Genomic DNA, 22,606 nt, shown 5'->3' on the forward strand with positions numbered 1-22,606 from the left:
CTTGTAGTTGGGGTGATATTGGGAGAGGAAGAAGACTAATATAAGGATCAACTTGAGGTTGTGGAGGTGAGACAGGAGGAGAAGATTTATGTGGAAAAACTCCTTTATCAAAAGAGATATCTCTAGTAATGATAACTTTGCCAGATGAGAGAAGAGCTTTGTACCCTTTGTGTGTGGAGCTGTAGCCTAGGAAGGTAGCGGGGCTGGATCTGTAGTTCAATTTGTGCTTATTATATGACTTAATAAAAGGATAACATAGGCAACCAAACACTTTCAAGAGATTAAAATTAGGCTTGGAGTGGAACAACTTCTCGTATGGATTAGAGAAATTTAGGACTTTGGTAGGCAGTCTATTGATTATAAAAACTGAAGTGGTGAAGGCATCATCCCAAAAAGAAGTAGTTAAACCACTCTGAGTAAGGAGAGAAAGTCCCATTTCAACTATATGCCTATGTTTTCTCTCTATCAAACCATTTTGTTGTGGAGTGTACGGACATGAGAGCCTATGGTGAATGCCCGAGGCTTAAAGAAAAGTTTTGAGGCTTCTATATTCCCCTCCCCAATCACTTTGAAGAGTCTTTATGCGGGTGTTAAACTGATTTTCAACCAAGGATTTAAAGTGTTTGAAGACCGATTTTACCTCCCCTTTACTTTTCAAAAGATACAACCATGTGAACCTTGAAAAATGATCAACAAAAGTAACATAATATCTATACCCATTTCTGGAATTATAGGAGAGGGCCCCCACAAGTCACTATGAACTAACTGCAGAGGAGATGTGTATTGTGTGGATGATGCAATATATGGAAGTCTATGAGATTTGGCAAGACAACATGGTTGACATAAGGAAATAAAATTCATTGATTGAAAAGAAACATTACAACTAGTGAGAGCCTTTTTAACAATATCAGGGGCACAATGACCCAATCGTTTGTGCCAAAGCTCTAAACTAGAAACATGAGTGCTAGAGAAACAAGCAACAGGAGAAGGACGACTCGAGAGAGACACTGCAGAAGCCGCAGGTTGTCTTGGAGTTTTCTTGGAAATGGGAGAATGAGCAGGGGACTTGATGGGAGGGCACTTGTGAAGGTGAAATTTGTATAGCCCATGGCTAAGAGTTCCCTTGAGAAGAATTTTTTTTGGTGACCTGGTCCTTAACAAAACAAGCAGACGGATGAAATTCAAAAAATACAGAATTGTCTTGAGCGAATTGAGACACACTTAGAAGATTCTTGGTTATTTGAGGAACATGTAAAAGATGATTAAGCAGAAGGGATCTAGAGGTAGGAGAGGGAGTAGAATGGAACAAGGACTGACCAATATGGGCAATTTTAATTTCATTATCATTACCAAGTTGAAGCTTCATACCTCCATGATACTCAGAGCTGACATTCAGATTTGCCAGATCATTTGAGATGTGATTCGTGGCTCCGAAATCCGGATACCATACTGAGGAAGCATTGTCAAAGTTGAACTTCGAGTGGGAGTGATGAGACTGACCATTGTTGTGCCGAGCCTGCGCTATGTTAGTAGCAGGATGCTGGCCCAAAAGAGACTGTTGTTGCTGGCCAAAGACGAGCTGTTGTGGTGGTCATTGTGGGGAGGATTGTGGAACAAAGTTTTGTTCGAATCTGTGCCAGCATCTTTCCGCCGTATGACCTGGCTTCTGACACAGTTGGCACACCAGACGGTTGCTAGAAAATCTTCCTCGGCCCCCTCTCCCTCCACAGTAACCAGTTCCTCTACCACCTTCATTTCTTCCATATCCTACAAAAACGCCACGGTGGTTACGCGATGGTCCTTCTCGCTTCTGACCAGTGGCTTGAGCAAGATTAGCCGTCGGCTGGGATCCATCAAGATTGATGGGGGAGACATCTGTTGATTCCAACCTTGACTCAAAAGAAAGAAGCAAGTTAGTTGCATCCTGCACGCTCCACGAATTTGCCTTTGAGGTGATGGTTACGACCACTGGATCGTATTCCTTGCCAAGACCTGCCAGAATATGGAGGATATGGTCTTCATCCATGACCTTGCAACCTGCTGCTCCGAGCAGATCACAACACGTTTTGATCTTGTTGAGATATTCACGCAAAGGGAGTGCATCATTTTTCAGAGTTTGAAGTTGCAGCTTGTAGTGCAACAATTTTGCCTTTGACTAGCTCCCAAAATTTGCTTCAATAGTTTTCCAGATTTCATGGCTGGATGTTAGACCCACGATCCGAATCATGATACTTTCTGTTAAAGAAGATTGGATCCAAGCTGATAACAGCTGGTCCTGGCGATTCCAGAGGAGAAACTCGGGATTGATGACTCTTTTTGTTGAACCCGTGACTGAGATAAGTTGTTAAGGAATTTGTTGATCCCCTTCAAGAAATGATTCAAGGCCATATCCGCGTACAGTGGCCATGATCTGTTGTTTCCAAATGAGGTAGTTTGATTCAGAGAGTTTGAAAGAAATGGGGTGATTGTGAGGATGAATGAGAATAATAGAGTTTTGAGAAGGTGTAGAGCTCTGTGTAGCAGCATCAGATGTCTCGCTTTCTGACATTAGAGTAAGATGCAGGAGGAAGAATGGAAGATAGATAAAAGAAGGTAGAGAAGGAAAATGTTACTTCAAGGCTGTGATACCATGAAGAAAACCAGATTAAAATATACCTGAGAAGACAAGTATGCTTCTAATTATAAAAATGATTGAGAGAATTAATATCTTAGTCAAGGAAGACAAGATATATAGAGTTACAGTACGTCTAATCCAATTCCTAGAATGCATAAAGCTTTTATAACAGTTGGTTTACAATTATGGATAATAATGGTGCAACTATAGATATTGCTTCAGCTCTTCATTCTCTTTCAATTATTGACAGCATACTCTTGATCTTTCATATCCTCATGGTTTTGAATTTCATCAACACTTGTGATCTTTTGATCCATTGATCTTGTAACGCTAACAGAAACAAAAGGCCAGAGAAAGCCGGTGGTGATGCTGGTGGCGATCAAGTGGGAGAAGGATAGGCAACGATGCACAACTCACGTGCACCCAATATTCGCACGTGATGCATATGTACGCAATGTCCACATCGTTGGTGCTGCAACCATCACAGCTGAATGAAAAAACGTGTTTTCTCATCAGTGTCAACGGATGGATGTGGCTCGGGTGTTGCTGCTCTTTTCTCTCCTTCAACAACCCTAAATTGATGCATTCTATATGAGTGTCAAAATCACAAATAGGACACCTATATCCTAACTTGCTACCTATTGTGTCACCACAAAGACTACAGTAGTAACCTGCAGTCATGTGTCTATAATCACAAAGGTGAATAGGATGCTCAGGGTGCAAGGGATGCGAATGTATTTGGCGGGGTAACTCTCCACTCATTTTATGGATCATTATTCGGCTACTACTATTATAATGAGGTTCTTTGCAAGTATATACTAACTCAAAATTAGTTACAACATCACCACATACGTAACAATTTGAAGTCTCCTCATCATGTTGTTTACTTAGAAACAAAGGATGTTCATGGCAAAAATGATAAATAACCTTCTCCATATATAATCTAGTGTATAAATTCAGTATAAGATCAAAAAACTAGAGCAAATATATGTATGTGTGATTTGTGTGCATGCGTCAATGGATCATGAAATCACAAAAGTAGTTAAGAAAGACAACAAAATAACAGTAATAATGAAAGCTATATATGGTGTAGGAATTTTGTAAAACAGTTGTATCAAGCACCACAATATATAGACATGCATGCTCATACATAAATGGTAGATTGACATGAAAGCAAAGAACTCTTATTACACCTATATGTATTCTTCAGATAACATTTTGTGGGTCATCTATTAGCTTTTATTTTCTTTACCCATTCAACTTTATTAAATAAGATAAGATACCTTTAAAATTAAAATATAAAACCTTCGATTGTGTGTGTATGTGTACTGCAAAATTAATTTGAGATTATTATAAAATTCAATCAGACAAATCCAAGATATATGTGACTATGAGTAATACAAATTAATTTGTAATTATGATACATTTGTTAGATTAGTTGAATGAATATGGTATGTATGCAACTTTCACAATTTAGAACTATTGTATACACATGTAATCGTCTATATTACAAAAAAAATGTGCTTGGATTGATAGCAAAGCTAATAATATTATCCTTTTTTAAAGTGTAAAGTAGATATTTATACCCACCAAAGTTAATATATAGTGGGCCATGTGTAAGCTAACCTTATATACACAATGAAAGTAAAGAATCTTTGATTGAGAAATATACAACACTGCTCAGTTTAATACTACTATGTTTGTTATGTTACTAATGCATGTTTTTTTTTAAAGATGATCAATAAAGCTTCACCATTTACCCTTGTGATAATTCAAATTTTCGACTTATTAGTTGAGGGAGAAACGTCTTACCAACTGAATTGTACTTTATTGTCTGTGTAATATATAAGCATTAGTTGTTACAATTATGATCAGTATCAGAGGCAGATGTAAAATAAATAATATTTAATAATTATAGTAATAATAAAAAGAGGAATCTATATGACCTACACGTATCTGCCAGTGATATCAGTGTCGGAGCCATGAATTTTGTAGTGGGGCGTCCAAGAATTTTAGCGCTCACTGTTAATAAATGTGGGTATCTCTCGATGATATTGCCATCGAAATTAGTAGTAGGAAGACCCTTTTATGTTTTGCCTTTTTTTCATCATTTAAAATCAGAAGATCTTAAAAATAATGGAATGTTTTCAGATATTTAGTACACAAAAAATAAATGCATATCAAGAAATTTAATCTAATAAAAAATAATTGATATAAGAACTTTGTGATGACCTTAAAAGAATTTTACCTACTAATAAAATTAAGTTTTTCATAAGTAAAAGCAATTGTTTAAATGGACATATTAAAATTTTTTGGTAAAACTATTAATTATATTACAATACTAATAAAAAAATAGTTTAAAAATGTATGTAACAATATTCACAAGTTATTAACAAATGATATCCTTTCAACCTATACCCTTTAAAAGTCATGAATTAATCACGTCTCTGAAAAATGAATTGCAGTAAAAGTTATTGGATAAATATATATTGTAATTTATTTGACAAGAAATGGCTTACTAAGGTTGGGGTAGTTATTGGATAAATATATATTGTAATTTATTTGACAAGAAATGGCATACTAAAGTTGGGCAAATATTTAAAAAAAGAAGGCATAGCTGAAAATCAAACTCAGCACCTCGCCCACAACAAGAAATGTAACCGGTTTCACCGGCCAACTACACTACTGAATCACATTATTTCCACCTCTGAATATATATATTATACTAAAGTCTCCAATGGCTGGGGGCCCAAGGGCCCCTCATGCCTCATTGTAGCTCCGCTTCTAATAATGACTAATGAGTTAGTGGAAATTAACTCCATTTATCAAAAATGGAAAAAACGCAAAGTGGACAACATTTCCCAAATAGCAAAAGTGGACAACATTTCACGAACAGAGAGAGAGTATTTGCCAGTAAAATAAAGATATTATGCATTTATGCTCATAATCTCATTACAAGAACAAGGTATGATCGTACATACATACGTACAAATGGGATATGAGGGAGAAAATAAGAAATTACTACATTATTTTAGCTATTTCTTACACTAATTTCACAAACAACAAAGTGATATACATTCAAATCCACGGTAGGTATAAACTATATCGTCACAATTGTGATTGATTAATGGAGTAATTAATAAAGTAATCAAACCACTATATATGATGAAAATATATAGATCTTAGTTCAGTTTAGGGAAGTGATCAATTCCGGGCGGAGCCGGGAATTCTATCTAGGAGGGGCAAAATTATAGTACATGGGGAAAATTAGAGTTATTTAGAGGGGCATTTATAAAGAAATATGAATAAAGTTGCAAATTTACCAAAGAAAATATAGTATATATAAAACTTTGAGAGGGCAAATGCCCCACCTGGAGACCATGTGGCTCCGCCCCGGGATCAATTGCTAACTAATTAACAATCCAAAATTAAGACCAATTTTTAACCATTAGATTATGGGATCTAGTGGTTGATATAATATTATATTTTAAATTTAAATAATTATTAAATAAAATTAAAGGGTATTAATGTCAGTCTCCTCTTATTAAAATTATCCTAAAACTTTAAATTTACGTAACTCTCTCAATTTAAATTAATTTTTTTGTAAAAATATATCAAAAAAAATAATTTTATAAGGATTCTAACGAGATCTCAATTGCATATGTTCCGACGATGTTTGGATGATGAAATTTTATGATTTTTATTTCAGTTTCGTATATGTTGATGATTTGACGAAATCTCAATATAATGCATATAAAATCTCATTATTATGCATGTAAAATCTCAATATAATGCATGTGAAATCTCAATAAAACTGGGTTGATATTTTCGTGTACTTGTGTTGAAATACTAATGTCATTGTGTTGATATTTGTAATACACTATGTTAATATAAAAAAAAAGCACGAAAATTATGATAGGATGATGAAATTTGATGATTTTTATTTCAGTTTTCGTGTATGTTGATGATTTGACGAAATCTCAATATAATGCATATAAAATCTCAATATTATGCATGTAAAATCTCAATATAATGCATGTGAAATCTCAATAAAACTGGATTGATATTTTCGTGTACTTGTGTTGAAATACTCATGTCATGTTAATATAAAAAAGAAACACGAAAATTATGATATGATAACAAAATGATGATCTTACCCTTTTGTTGATATTTTGTCTACTATTTATTGAGATTCGTAAGATTTAATCTCATCCACTCATTTTAAAGTTTAAGGGTAGAGATTTGGTTTTGATTTTGGATTATGATGTTATAAGCAATTGAAGATGAACCTTTTAGTTTATATGAAAGAATAATTATTGTAAATAATTATATCACGGTATTTAATAATTTTTGAAATTAGACAGATGGAAGATGGCGTAGTTCAAATTAATTTGTAATTATCAGACCTTTGTAGTTGTGTTAACTTGTGTTAATTATGGCATCACAAGTTAAATTGTTAAAACCACTATATACACATGCAGCATGCATGCGTCTATATTTCAAAAGAAATGTCCTTATATTTATAGCAAAACAAAAAATATTACTTTTTTAAAAGTATAAATTAAGTAGATATTTATTCTTTAGTCGTGGGCCTTCTATAATTTAGTAGTAGATATTTATGAAACACAACGGAAGCTAAGTATCTTTGATTGAAAAACACTACTTAATTTAACACTATTGCATGAGTTTGTTACAATTATGATATTTATAAATATGATAGATATCAGCGCTGATTATGAATTTATTACAATTATGATATTCAAAATCATGATCAAAATTTTGTTATTAGTTTAAAATTAAATATAATTTTACTAGCCTCCAAATGACACTAGTTGATGGAAGAACACTAGTTGACTAATTATTTTTCCCCCTTCTTTTAACTTTAATTATCATGATACCTTTGAAATATGGAATATAAACCTTCAATGCGATTTTAGATTTCAATATTTAAATACAAAACTTGTGATTGTTTAATAATGATACAATAAACCAATAATTGATGAATATAGTTCTTTGTTCACATATATCACGATATTTAAATTATTGCACCTAAATCAGCAATTAACAATTTTTGAAACCAGACAAATGGAAGATGCATGTGTTTGTAAGTGTAGTGCAAATTAATTTGTAAATATGAGACTTGTGTTTGCTTAGTTGAATAAATATGGTATGTAAGTGTCACAAGTTAATAATATACTAGTATCTTTTTTTAAAGTATAAAGTAGATATATATGTATACTCACCAAAGTTAATAGTGGGCCTTCTATAAGTTAACCTTATTGATTTAGCGCTAATTAAATATTTGTAAATTGTAATACATTATTTCACATCTTAAAATCAAAGATTGAATAATATCCTTCTTAACAAGTTTTCATCCGTCCCTTATTTGATGTCCCATTTTGACTCAACATGTGAATAATAACTCTTTTTACTTTTTTTTTTCTTCAAACGTTTATGTGAATAATAAATAGACAGTTGAACTTAAATTAAGATATCAAAAGCCCAACTGACAAAATGAAATTTTAATTAAGAAAAAAAGTTTTAATTTAAGTGCTCCTTTTGTCATTGTACATTATCAAAATGACTTCAAATAAAATTGTGTACTATTAAAACTATATCGTCATTTGGTTTCTCAACATGCAGGGTAAATATATGCAAGTAAAATAAAGATATATTAAGCCCATTACGACAACAAAATACATGATCATAATATACACACACAAATGAACGAACTAACCAAATTGAGAAATTACATCTTTTTCTCTAACACTTGATCTCTACAATGTAGGCAAACAACAAAGTAATATGATACACATTCAAATCCGAGGTGGGCATACGCTATATTGTGACAAATGTCACACCGTTTCTTGAGGGTGATGTAATTGTAAGTGAGAGGGTGGTGAGGGTGTATTGAATCCATCTCAAATTTCCCCCCGAATTTGACATTTCGGTAATCACCAGATCCAGTGGCAAGGCAATCAAAGTGGTAAGACTGATCGCATGGGCGGCAGTGATACATTGGTTTCTTTGGATGCATTTCTACTTCGCAAAACTCGCAAAAGAAATCAGAGGGATGGTCTGAAGTGGCATCAAACGTCAACAACAATGGGTGGTGATCCCACTCCGGCTTTCTTACACTCAGTGGTAGCTGAGCACATGTCAAGTCCAATGCAAATTCACAACCATCTTTGCTGCAAATATATCCAAACGAGCTTCCAAGGAAGTATGCACAACAATAACACTTGATCCACTTGTTTTTCTCTATTTTGGGTTTTAATGTAGACATGATGAGGTTTGTGTGAGAATGAGATGCATGGTTGATAGCAGTTGGAAGAGATGCGCACGTCACATCTATAATCATTCTACACTCTTCACACTTATACACCATTCCATTTGTGGGATGTTTACAAAGGTAGCACCAATGCAAGGACAAATCCCCATCGCTTGCATACAATGTCAACTTATGATTTTTATCATCTGAAACTGGGAAATCATCATATTGAGAGGTGGGAGATAATGTGTTGGGCAACATACAACAAATCAAGTGGATAAAATATTTGCAAGAAGCGCATTGGTAATATGGAGGAGAAGATATAGGTGTTACGCACACATTACATATCTTCCTCTCTTCATCTTCAGCATCGTCTTCTTCGTGATTGCCCTCATCATCATCTTTTGAAACCAAACTCAAAGGATGTTTGTGATAATATGAATAACTTGCGGTTGTGTCTTCCATCTTTATGATTCTTGGCATGTCATTCACATTAGGGATGATGCCTTTCTCTCTCATCACAAAAGGTGTGATTAACATACTTGAAATGGAAATGTCAGCTAATGGGAATTGGATCACATCACTTTGATCATCTATACTCCTGAAATCAACAAGTCATTTAATTCAGTAAATCATGCTTTGGTTAAGGTTATCTATATGGAGGGAGGGAGTATATAACAATAATGAAAGTCGTCTTACAAAACGTCTTGTGTTGTTGTGTCGGTCGTGGATGTAGCACACTTGAGATGTGCAAAGTATCTGCAGTCACCACAGAAATAGAACCAACATGTCGCGTCAAAATCTTTATCACAAACATCACACTTGTATCTGTATCTACGATGTTTCATTGGGAAACAAAAGGCTAGAGAAAGCGGGTGGTGGTGGCATTGGTGGCGATCTTGCGGGAGAAGGCTAGGCAACAAAGCACAAGTCGCGTGCACCCAGTATTCGCAGGTGTTGCACACATACGCCATGTCCTTGTCTTGATCAGTGCCACAACCATCACACATAAATTGAAAAGCTTGCTTCCTCATCAGTGTCAATGGATGGATGTGACTCGGGTGTTGCAGCTCTACTCTCTCCTTCGACAACCCTGATTTTGTGCATTTTACGTGAATGTCAAAATCACAACTATCACACCTATACCCTACCTTTCTAGTCATTGTGTTTATACAAAGATCACACGTGTAATATGCTGGAAGTTGCCGATAATCAAGTAGGGTAAGAGGATGCATAAGGTGAGAGGGATCCGAAAGTATTCGAGGTAACTCTCCACATCTTTTATGGAGGATAACTCGAGCACTATCACTACGATTACATTGATGTTGCTTGCAAGCATATGCTAACTCCCAATTACTTACAACATTACCACACACGTAACATTCTAAACTCTCCCTATCATAATGTTTGGTGAGAAGCAAAGGATGTTGATGAAAAAAAAAATTAAAGACTTCTCCATATTAAAATCCCTATATAAAATAAATCACAAAACTAGAGAAAACATGCTTAGATACAAGCCAAAATATATGTGACGTGTGACTTGTGTGCATCAATGGATCAAGAAATCACAAAAGTAATTTAAGAAAGACGAAATAAGTAGTAACATTAATAGTCGAGAGCTATATATGTGGGGTGAAAATTGTGTAAATGTTTGAATGGATACCTCTGCCATGATCACCACAATATATATATGTGGGGTGAAAATTGTGTAAATTTATTGAATTACGGTACCTTTCAAATATAAGAAAAAGCCTTTGGTACGATTTTAGATTTAGATTAATTTTACACAAAACATGTGATTGCTCAAAAGAAATATGCTTAGATTTATAGTAAAGCAAATAATATTATCTTTTTTAAAGTATAAAATAGATGTGTATCTTTTTTCACTAAAGTTAATAGTGGGCCTTACTTATAAATTAATCTCCCAACGAAAGTTGAGTATCTCGAGATTGATACAGATTTGAAAAGTTTACAAGAGACTTCCAAGTATATATTTTATTCGATACAATCTCATTTGAGAACAATGGTATACACATGCAATCGTCTATATTACAAAAGAAGTATGCTTAGATTTATAGCAAAGCAAATAGGAGTACTATCTTTTTTTTTAAGTATAGAGTAGATGGGGCCGGCCTTCTATATATAAATTAATCCTCCCAGTGAAAGTGTATTGTCATGTTCCTTTTCTTTCAATCAAAAACATCAAAATCAAATATCAAGACATCAAAAGAATGAATGATTCTATCCCAAATGAGGAATTTACAAACATCTTCAAACCATTCCTCAACTTGTCAGGATCTAAACATCCCCTTCTCCTTCGACAAAACCCCTCTTATTCGTTCCTCTTCATCTTCTTTGCATCTTCTTCATCTTAAAGCCAAAAATGCCCGATTAATTTATCCCTCCAAAGAGTTGATTCAGAATCATACAAGCTCGACTTGAGTTCCCAAAACCTCTTCATCCATTTAAAAAGTACTCCCTCCGTCCCCGATTAAGAGTCACACTTTGAATCGGGCACGAATTTTAAGAAATGTAAAGAAAAGTTGGTTGAAAAAATTAGTGGAAGTAGGACCCATTTTTTTATATTAGTTTTATACTCCCTCCGTCCCAGTTTAAGAGTCACATTTTGTCATAAAAGTTCGTCCCAGTTTAGGAGTCACATTTAGAATTTTCCATATTTTGACATAAAATTTTACCCCATTATTCATCAAAATTACACCCAAATGTCATTATCTACATAAAAATAAACTAAAAAAGAAAAATCCAGAAGTCAAACCATCTCACTTTCCACCAACTCACTTCATTTATTACACACACCACCATCTCACTTCATTTATTACACACTCCACCAATTTTTGAAACCTGTGCCATAACTAATTGGCACTCCTAAATTGGGACGGAGGGATTAATGGCACTCTTAAACTGGGACGGAGGGAGTAATAAAATGTGAGTGAATTGAGTTAGTGGAATATGAGACCTACTTACTATTTATGATAAAAATGAAGTGTGACTCTTAACTGGGGACGGACTAAAATGGAGAAATGTGACTCTTAATCGGGGACGGAGGGAGTAATAGTACTACTTTGCTTTGTGAATTGTGCGTAGCTTAAATTTTGGGTATGCATACTATTAAACTAATTACAAGAAAAAGGTACATGATCACATATGTATATAAGTACAAATGGCCAAATGGTCAAAACTAAGAAATATACATCCTTTTCGCTAACACTTTATCTCCACAAGTTACACAAACAACAAAGTAACATGATACACATTGAAATCCAAGACTGGCATAAACTTGTGTGTGACAAATGTCACACCATTTCTTGAGGGTGATGAAGTTATATCTGAGAGGGTGTGGGTGTAGAGAGTCCAACTCAAACCGACGCCCGAATTTGACGTTTCGATACCAACCAGATCCAGTCTCAAGACAACGAAAGTGGTAAGACTGATCGCATTGGCGGCAGTGATACATGGGTTTCTTGGGATACAATCTCCCTTCGCAAAACTCGCAATAGAAATCAGAGGGATGGTCTGTAGCGGCATTAAACGTCAACAGCAACGGGTGGTGATCCCACTTGGGCTTTCTTACACTCAGCGGTAGCTGAGTGCATTTCAAGTGCAATGCAAACTCGCAACCATCTTCGCTGCATCTATATCCAATATAGTCTGTGATGGTGGTATACTTTGAACAATGATAACACTTGTTGAACTGCGGCTTTGTGTATATCCTATTCTGCCCATGAGGAGTTTATGTTGAGGATGAGTTGCATATGTGATAGCACTTGGTAGAGATGCACACTTGACATCCATAATCATGCCACACTCTTCACAAATATACACCATACCATTTGTAGGATGTCTACAAAGGTCGCAGCAAATATAGGAGCAAGTCTCATCCATTTCTTTAGAGCTTGTATACATTGCGAATTTATGATTTTTACCATCTGTTTTTGGGCACTCACCATATTGACAGGTGGATGATGATATTTTCTTGGGCAACAAGTAGCAAATCGAGTGGATAAAATATTCGCAATCACTGCATTGGTAATATGGAGGAGAAGATATAGGTGTTACGCACACATCGCATATCTTTACCTCTTCATCTTCATCCTCGTCTTCCTCTAATGCTTTGCCCTTGCCCTCATCATCATCATCTGAAACCAAACTCAAAGGATGTTTGTGATAATTGAATAAATATGAATAACTTGCTGTTGTTTCTGCCATCTTTATGGTTGTTGGCATGTCATTCACATTAAGGATAGCAATGCCTTTCTCCCTCATCACAAAAGGTGTGATTAACATTCTGCTGAAACTATCATTTGCTAATGGGAATTGGATCACATCACTGTGATATATACTCCTGAAACCAACAAATTAAATATAATCAATCAATGGCTAGTAAATAAACACATTGTGTAACAAATATAATAAGTAGGAGTTAGTTAGTGTAAGGCTTACAAAATGTCTTGTTTTGTGGTGGATCCAACACATTTGAGATGGACAAAGTATCTGCAATCATTACAGAAATAGAGCCAACATGCGATGTTAAAATCTTTATCACAAACATCACACTTGTATTGGTATTCGCGATGTTTCATTGGGAAACAAAAGGCTAGAGAAAGCCGGTGGTGGTGGTGTTGGTGGCGATCTTGTGGGAGAGTGATCGGCAAAGAAGCACAAGTCGCGTGCACCCAGTATTCGCACGTGTTGCACACATACGCGTGGTCCACATCTTGATCAGTGCCACAACCATCACACATAAATTGGAAAGGTTGCTTCCTCATCAGTGTCAACGGATGGCTGTGACTCGGGTGTTGCAGCTCTACTCTCTCCTTAAACAACCCTGGATTTATGCATTCTACATTAATGTTGAAATAACAACTATCACACCTGTACCCTACATTGCTACTCATTCGGAAATTACAAAGATTACAACTTTCGTTTCGCATACCGCGATAATTAGTGAGCTTAAGAGGATGCATAGGGTGGGAGGGATGTGAAAGTGTTACAGGTAACTCTGCACATCGTTTATGAAGGATAACTCGACTATAACTAGGAAGATTTATACACTGATGTTGCTTGCATGCATATGCTAACTCCGAGTTACTTACAATTTTTTTACACACGTAACAGTATATAGTCTCCCTATCATAATGTTGGGTGAGAAATAAAGGATGTTTATGCAAGAAATAATTAATAGACATCTCCATGATTAAATTCCAATGTAAAATAACAAGAGCAAACTGCAAACATGCATATGTACAAGCCAAATAGTCGTGACTTGTGAATTTGTGTGCATCAATTAATATTGGATAAAATAATTTAAAAAAATGACAAAAATAACATCGAGAGCGATATATGTGGTAGTAATTGAATAAACATATGGGTGAATAATATAGGGCATGAGCACTACAATATATACAATGAAAAAGTATATATACGGTAGATTGACATGAAGGCAAAGAATAAATCTTACACTTCAACTACTAACATTTTGTGGGTCCTCTAATGACTTTTATGTATTCCCCCATCCCTCTTTGAACTTTTTTGAACACAATACCTTCAAACCAATAATAATTGAAGAATAGAATTTTTAGTTTATATATAAAAAAGAAGGATAATTACAACGATTTTAAAATTACTGCACCAAAATGCATTTTAACAATTTTTGAAATTATATAAATGAAAGATGTGTGTGTGTGTGTAAATTAATTTAGAATTATGAGACTCGTGTTGGGTTACTTAAAGAATGAATATGGTATGCCAATTTGTCACGAGTTAGAACTAGCTAGTATATATCCATGCTGCATGCGTCTATATTACAAAAAAAATGTGCTTGGATTGATAGCAAAGCAAATAATATTACCTTTTTTTGTTAAAGAAAGTAGAAATATATTCTATCAAGTAACCTTATACACATATCGTGGTAATCTTAACGTTGATTAAGAATAAAACACAGCTCAATTTCAAAACTATTCTTTTTAATAAGTAATGCTTTGGGTTTGTTACACATGAAAACGCAAATGCATGCCCACTTTAATCTTTGTAATTTAATGCATGGGTTTATTTTGTTTACACGTGATAATATAATTTTACAACGGAAATAGGGCAACGATAATAATGACCTAACCCTAATCTTGCGGCTACTATGTACTCCCTCCATCCGCGAATTGGAGTCCCGTTTTTTCATTTTAGTCCGATCGCGAATAGGAGCCACGGTTCACTTTTACCATAAATGGTAACAGGTTCACATCTTCCACTAACACATTTCACTCACATTTCATTTAAAACTAATATATACAAGTGGGACCCCTATTCCACTAACTTTTTTGCACCCACTTTTCCACACAAAGAGTGAGACTCCTAATGACAGACGGACGGAGTATCAAATTCTATTAGGATTGGAAATTGTAGATTGTGAAGTAGCGGGGCTCGATTAGATTATAAGTATATCGCAATCAAGTGTGTATTAATCCCTTTAAATTATACTTCTTCCATCCCACTTTAGGAGTCCTAGTCACTTTTCTGCACTCATTTTGTAAAAATGATAATAAATAGTTAAAATGGAGAAATTGTAAAGTAAGAGATAGTATGAATGTATGATGTAGAGAAGAGTCTTATCTATATTATTCTCTCTTTTACTTTACCATTTCTCTACTTTAACTATTTATCACTCCCTTCGTCCCATAATAAATATCACACTTTCATTTTTAGTTTATCCCATAAAAGATGTCACATTTCCTTTTTAAGAAAAAACTCTCTCTCACATTAATATAAATATTACTATTTTCTCTCTCCACCTAACACACAAAACAACATCTCCTAAAATCTTGTGTCATTTTCCATGTGTACCGCCTATTACGGACGGAGGGAGTATCATTTTTATAAAATGAGTGCAGAAAAGTGACTGAGACTCCTAAAGTGGAACAGAGGAAATACATGTTTTATGCAATTCATTGGTAGATTGTATATGATCTGAATATGTGTTACTATAAGATATGGGTGTTTTACGTATTTGACATGTGGTTTCTTTGCTTTAGTTTCGTTGTTTTTTTACTCTCTCACTCTTATAAAAATAGAGAATTTATGATCAACACGAATTTTAATACTCTTAAAAATTTGGTAAAATATTTAAAATAGAAAAAAAAAAGTGATTGGAGTATTGTTAGAGGAGAATAGTGTTCGCCTTATTATATATAAAGAAAAACCTAACAAAGTTTAATGGAAGTCGGCTAATTAAAATGACAAAAGTGGGCTACAAATGGAGTATAAAACTACTCCCTCCGTCCAACTAAGAGTCCTATTTTTCTATTTCCGTCCGTCTCATACTAAGAGTCTTATTTCACTTTTAGCATAAATGGTAAGTAGACTTCACGTTCTACTAATTTATTTCCCTCACATTTTATTATAAAACTAATATATATAAGTGGGGGGTCCTATTCTAATGCTTATAGCACCCTAATCCAAAATCAAGACTAAATCTCCACCCTTGGATTTTAAAATGAGTGGATGAGATCAAAGCTCACAAATCTCAATAAATAGTAGACAAAATATCAACAAAAGGGTAATATCGTTATTATGTTATCATATGATAATTTTCGTGAGTGTTTGTTTATATCAATATTGTGTATTACAAATATCAACAATATGACATTAGAATATCAACACAATGACAAGAAAATATCAACACATAATATCGTTATTATGTTATCATATGATAATTTTCGTGAGTGTTTGTTTATATCAATATTGTGTATTACAAATATCAACAATATGACATTAGAATATCAACACAATGACAAGAAAATATCAACACATTTTTATTGAGATTGGACATGCATAATATTGAGATTTTGCCTACAATATATTGAGATTTTTTGTTGCATTTGTTGATAAAAGCTGCTTATCAACATGTACGAAAATTGAAATATAATTTATCAAATTTCATCACCCGAACATCGTCGGAATATATGCAATTGAGATCTCGTTGGAATCCTTATTAAATTATCTTTAATTTGATATATTTTTTGCGAAAAAATAATTTAAATTGAGAGAGTTACGTAAATTTAAAGATTTGAGATGATTTTGAGGAGAGAGAAAGTAGTTAGTTATAATTACTACATATAGGATTTGACATTAATACCCTTTTAATTTATTAATAATTATTTAAATTTAAAATATATTACCTTGACATTATATCAACCACAAGATCTTCTAATCTAATAGTTAAAAATTGGTCTCAATTTTGAATTGATAATTAGTTAGCAATTAATCACATCCCTATAAGTGGGATCCACATTTGACTAATTTATTCAACTCACTTTCTTTTACAATTCTTAAAACTCGTATTTAATCAAATAAGACTCTCATTGTGAGACGGGATGATTACATATGACATAAGAATGAGACGGGGTGATTACATATGACATAAGATTGAGGTGTGACAAAATACAAAACATAACAATACCAACAATCCATCCGGCCCTTTAAACGAGGTAAGGATCTTTTCAAATCGTGACTGCAAAATCGGTTGTATAGCGCATCCTTTCAAATTTGTTGAGCACAGTTCATTCTGTCCTCCCAAAATGCCATTGTTTCATAAACCAAAAACTATACAATTAACCTGAAAATTCCAAAGAATCTGCAGCAAGAAAGGAATCGGATCAAGATAAAATCCATACGAAAAACATCACATTCCTTTTCTTCTACACACCACCTCAATCAAAACCTCAAAATCAAATATCAAGACATCAAAAAAAAATGAAGAATTCTGTCCCAGATGAGGAAACAAACATCTTCCCACCATTCCTCAACTTGTCAGGATCTAAACATCCCATTCTCCTTCAACAAAACCCTCTTATTCTTTCTCCTCTTCATCTTCTTCATCGTCCTCATCGTCGGAGTTCCTCTTCTTTGCATCTTCTTCATTTTAAAGCCAAAAATGCCCGATTTCTCCCTTCAGAGAGTCGATGTAGAGTCCTACAAGCTCGACTTGAGTTCCCAAAACCTCGTCGTTTCATCGGTTTTCTCTCTCAACTTGAAAGCCGACAATCCGAACAAGATCGGATTGAGCTTCGAAGCTTCTAAATTCTATGTCCTGAGCCAGGGATTGGTGGTCGGATTGATCAGGATTCCTCAATTTCATCAACCTCCGTTGAGCAAAAACGTGAGCGTTCAAACACGAGTATTGTTTGAAAGCGTAAACGTAAGTGAAATCATGGATAGAAATTCAAGAAAATATCAATCTTCCAATGGAGCTTCTGATGATATTAGAATATTAGGCGATGTTGCAGCGCAAGCTCGGATTTTTAACATCTTATTGCCGAAGATTAAGGTAAAATCGAAGTCCCACATCATCGTCTTTTAGGTCGAGCTAGCCTCAAAATATTATTTTTAGAATATTTTTATGTAGTATTTCATGATTATAATGTCTTCAATTGTGTTCATTTACTAGTGTAATTTTGTTAGATTTCAAGATCATGCACTATATAATGATAATTAGGTAGGAAAAAAATTGGGACTCCTCGTTGTTCAAAATTCTGGCTACTTCACTGCTTGTTGTATAGTATATTAAGATTTTATTTTTGTGCATAATGTCTTCAATTATGTTATTTTTACTAAGTACAGTTTTGTTGGATTTCAAAAGCATGCACTATGATGATAATTAGGTAAGAAAAAGTAAGTTCACCTCGTTGTTCAAAATCCTGGCTACGTCACTGCTGCTTTTGGTAGATGTTAAATTTATCTTTGTGTTATTCTAATTCTAAACACACTTTATGGAAATATTTTTTGTGTTGTTAGGTTGCTTTGGATTGTGGTATAAATGTTAGTCAGTCGAAGTTGTCAATTAGCAATATTGAAGTGTACAGCATGAGATGGATTCCTAATCAATTGGTAGGGTCATTTCTCAATTTTATGTAGTTTATACGTAATTGGTTGTTAATTGGTTCTTGATTACTAATCAATAATCATTGTTGTTTGCAGTTTTCACTTCCTCTCAACTCACAGGCAGTCTCCAAGAAATGCTCCCTAGCTATATTGATGTAGCTGGATAAATATGAATTGATGCTTAATTAATTCTCTAGCATAGGAGTATTATTTTGTATGTATATATATTGGAATTTTAATTGTATAAACTAATTGTATATTTTTTCAAGGGCTTACAAAGTAATAAGAATTCGTAGGCTCGCCATTTTCATCTACTTATTAAAATACTTTTATAATTATTTCACTAATTCTTTTAACTTATTTTTTTATACGTGCATTTCTTAAAACTCATGCGGAATAAATTGAAATATTTAATCCCAAAAACTCATGCGGAATAAATTGAAATATTTAATCCCAAGCCAAAAGAGTTTAAGATTTGAAAACATAAACTTAAAAGTAAAATAAAAGTGGTATGGAAAAAGAGTATCTCACTGCCACTAGTCAACTCCAATAATTGATGATATTCTTGGGTTTGGATTCCCTGCTGTATTCAGAGCCATAACAAGGTTGCTGTTACAAACAAGCTAGTATAATTTTATATAAAATAAATTTAATATTTTAATATTTTTTTAATGAATAAAATATGTGTGTATTAATTAGAGCACAACATCCCCTGCTGTGGCTTTTAGCATAGCAGGGGATCCAGATCTGATATTCTTATACTCCTTCTGTCTCCCATTAAATGTTCCATTTTCTCTTTTAGACTGTCTGCCAATAAATATCTTATTTCACTTTTGCTTTATTTGGTAGGTGGATCCCTTGCACTAATACATTCCACTCATATTTTATTATAAACTTAATATATAAAAGTAGGACTCATATTCCAATAAATTTTTTTATCCACTTTCTTTTACAAAGTCAATCAATTTTTTAAAACCCGAGCCGGTCACATATGGGACACTTATTCATGGATGGAGGGAGTATATCTTAATTTTCCTTTTAACATATAGAATTATGCGGACCGCCGTCTATGAAAGTCGTATGTCTGGACAAGATAATATCCCCTGAGATATGGAGTAATATATGATGATCAACTAAGACGTACTCATACGGCCGATGATGAGATTAAATAAAATCACGATATATAATTTGAAGACATGCTAATCGAAATAAACAAACAACAAATATAAACATGACCTTCAGTCGTGACTAAACATGACAACCGATTGAGCTTTCGATATAAAATCAGACGACAAGATAGACTTGCTATTGGTCACATAAGTCAAAATAAGAGACCATAGTTTTCAGAAAAATGCAATCCACAAAAAGAAGATACACTCATTCACTAATTCAGATAGGCAACAGAGGAAACCGAATCCACCGCCGCCGCCATGAACACGAAACACCTCTTCCTAATCACCAACGGCCTCCTCCTCGCCGTGGGCAACTGCGGCGGCCCCCTCATCATGCGCCTCTACTTCCTCCGCGGCGGCTCCCGCATCTGGTTCTCCAGCTGGCTCGAGACCGCCGGCTTCCCCATCCTCCTCCTCCCCCTCCTCTCCTCCTACCTCCGCCGCCGCCGCCAAAATCTCCTCCACATCAAGCCCCGCCTCTTCGCCGCCGCCGCCGCGATCGGCGTCCTCACCGGGCTGGACGACTACCTCTACGCCTACGGCGTCTCGAAGCTGCCCGTCTCCACCACCACGCTGCTGGTGGCCACGCAGCTGTCGTTCACGGCGGCCTTCGCCTTCCTGATCGTGGGGCAGCGCTTCACGGCGTTCTCCGTGAACGCCGTGGTGCTGCTGACCGCGGGCCCCGTGGTGCTGGGGCTCCACGCCAGCGGGGACCGGCCCGAGGGGGAGTCGGACCGGGAGTACTGGGTCGGGTTCTTCATGACGCTGGCGGCGGCGGCGCTCTACGGTCTGATTCTGCCGCTGGTGGAGCTGGCGTACAAGTCCGCCAAGCAGGAGATTACGTACACCTTGGTCATGGAGATGCAATTTGTCATGTGCTTCTTCGCCACCGTGTTTTGCACTGTCGGAATGATCGTCAACAATGATTTTCAGGTCAGTGTTTTAAATGTCTCGCTTTGATTCGATATGAGTTTTAATAAAATAAAGAGTAAAGGCAAAAGCTGGTTATGAACGAATGTCCATTTTATAATTTTGGTCCTCTACTTTATCTTTTGAACATTTGCATCCTGAATATTTCAACTCGGATCACAATTGGTCCTACACTAACAATTCTATCAATTTTTAAACGTTTTTAACCCGATTTTGACTGATTTTAATGGCTTTAACAGTCACATTCGGGTTTAAATCGTTTAAAAATCGGATTAAAAACGTTTAAAAATTGGCAGAATTGTTAGTGTAATCCCAATTGTGATTCGAGCTGAAATGTTCAGAATGCAAAAATTCAAAAGATAAAGTATAGGACCAAAATTATAAAATGAGCATATGTTCAGGACCAGTCTTGGCCTTTACTCTAAAATAAAATAAAAATTGAATAAAGTGAATTACTAAAATGTGATTGTGCGGGGTCCATTTACTAAAAATACTGAAAATATCCGTGATTATTTTTGCGGTTCTGGGCTTGATTTCTTGTTAATTCTCGATCTTCGTTTAATTGAGCAGGTGATTTCGAGGGAAGCGAGAGAATATGAACTTGGGGAGACGAAGTACTATTTGGTGGTTGTTTGGAGTGCTATAATTTGGCAGTGTTTTTACTTGGGAGCAATTGGTGTGATATTCTACTCATCTTCCCTTCTCTCTGCTATAATAATTCATGTCTTATTCCCTCTTACTCAGACTTTGGCTATTGTTTTCTACCATGAAAGTTTCCATGCTGAAAAGGGTGTTGCTTTTTTCTTAGCAATTTGGGGTTTTACATCTTATTTTTGGGGAGAGATTAGATACAACAACAAGAAGAAGAATATTCCTACCACTGTGGATAATCAAACTCATCATTTGGAAACTTAATTTCCATTTTTCTTGAGATTATTGTATGTAGTAGTGTTGTACTATTAGCTTTATTTATTTTGTTTTGTTTGCCATTGCTGGTGGTAGACATGAATTAGGGACCTACTATAAAGAAATATTGATGTCTTTGCTTACTATAGACTTTTCGATATCAATTATTCATTGATTAGTACTCCATGATAGATATATATCCATCAATCATGCTGTCTGACTAGCTAGGAATATTAAATTTAAAAATATAAGCATGATTTAAAGTCCTTTGTAAAGAGTAGAATATTAAATACAATAAAGCTACGCAACCAAATTTTGTACAACCAAAAATTGGTTTATTTGAGAAAAAATATAATTTATTTATGCATTTAATTAAAAAATATAATTAAAAAATATAGACATACATATAGTATAGGGAACGTTCATAATATTATGGTATTTGTGTATAATTTTTTAAATTTTTTTAATCATAAAATATAATTAATGCATATTTTAATTCTAATTTGAAAAATAATAGAGAAATAATTCAAATATAAAAATAAAAAATTGAAAATGAGGCCAAAAACTAATAAAGTGTTTTTAATTTGTTAACCAACTATATTTAGTATTTTAATATTTAATTAACACATCAAAATTACTAATATCATCTTGTTTTGGTTGTACAAAATTTGGTTGTTTATCATTACTCAAATAAATACTATTAAATAACCACAAAGCTTCTCCTAAATGTACAAAGCGACTTCTTTTGGTAATCTACCTGAATATGGCTATGCCCCTTTCGTCCACAAAAATTGTCTCACTTTCGTTTTAGTATGTCCAAGA

General features: G+C 34.6%; 4 protein-coding genes across 4 annotated transcripts; 2 read left to right on the forward strand and 2 right to left on the reverse strand.

The window, feature by feature from the left end:
* Positions 1 to 1,277: 1,277 nt before the first annotated feature.
* LOC125206475 lies at positions 1,278 to 10,330 on the reverse strand. Its single transcript, XM_048105726.1, has 6 exons — positions 9,585 to 10,330; positions 8,476 to 9,486; positions 3,032 to 3,101; positions 1,685 to 2,155; positions 1,369 to 1,579; positions 1,278 to 1,312 (listed from the first exon to the last, which is right to left on the reverse strand). Exons 1-6 carry the CDS (start codon positions 10,118 to 10,120, stop codon positions 1,278 to 1,280), a joined length of 2,334 nt encoding a protein of 777 aa, XP_047961683.1. The 5' UTR covers positions 10,121 to 10,330.
* A 2,003-nt stretch (positions 10,331 to 12,333) lies between these two features.
* LOC125204942 lies at positions 12,334 to 14,236 on the reverse strand. The gene is made up of 2 exons (XM_048103715.1): positions 13,347 to 14,236; positions 12,334 to 13,248 (listed from the first exon to the last, which is right to left on the reverse strand). The coding sequence occupies exons 1-2, from the start codon at positions 14,096 to 14,098 to the stop codon at positions 12,501 to 12,503; spliced, it is 1,500 nt and encodes a 499-aa protein (XP_047959672.1). The 5' UTR covers positions 14,099 to 14,236; the 3' UTR covers positions 12,334 to 12,500.
* Positions 14,237 to 17,591: 3,355 nt separating this feature from the next.
* LOC125203217 (NDR1/HIN1-like protein 6) lies at positions 17,592 to 19,075 on the forward strand. The gene is made up of 3 exons (XM_048101527.1): positions 17,592 to 18,222; positions 18,690 to 18,782; positions 18,873 to 19,075. The coding sequence occupies exons 1-3, from the start codon at positions 17,668 to 17,670 to the stop codon at positions 18,933 to 18,935; spliced, it is 711 nt and encodes a 236-aa protein (XP_047957484.1). The 5' UTR covers positions 17,592 to 17,667; the 3' UTR covers positions 18,936 to 19,075.
* A 1,016-nt stretch (positions 19,076 to 20,091) lies between these two features.
* LOC125204734 (purine permease 3-like) lies at positions 20,092 to 21,932 on the forward strand. The gene is made up of 2 exons (XM_048103445.1): positions 20,092 to 20,881; positions 21,449 to 21,932. The coding sequence occupies exons 1-2, from the start codon at positions 20,207 to 20,209 to the stop codon at positions 21,791 to 21,793; spliced, it is 1,020 nt and encodes a 339-aa protein (XP_047959402.1). The 5' UTR covers positions 20,092 to 20,206; the 3' UTR covers positions 21,794 to 21,932.
* The last annotated feature ends 674 nt before the right edge of the window (positions 21,933 to 22,606 follow it).

The sequence above is a fragment of the Salvia hispanica genome, chromosome 2 (assembly GCF_023119035.1).
Source record: "Salvia hispanica cultivar TCC Black 2014 chromosome 2, UniMelb_Shisp_WGS_1.0, whole genome shotgun sequence".
Taxonomy (NCBI): domain Eukaryota; kingdom Viridiplantae; phylum Streptophyta; class Magnoliopsida; order Lamiales; family Lamiaceae; genus Salvia; species Salvia hispanica.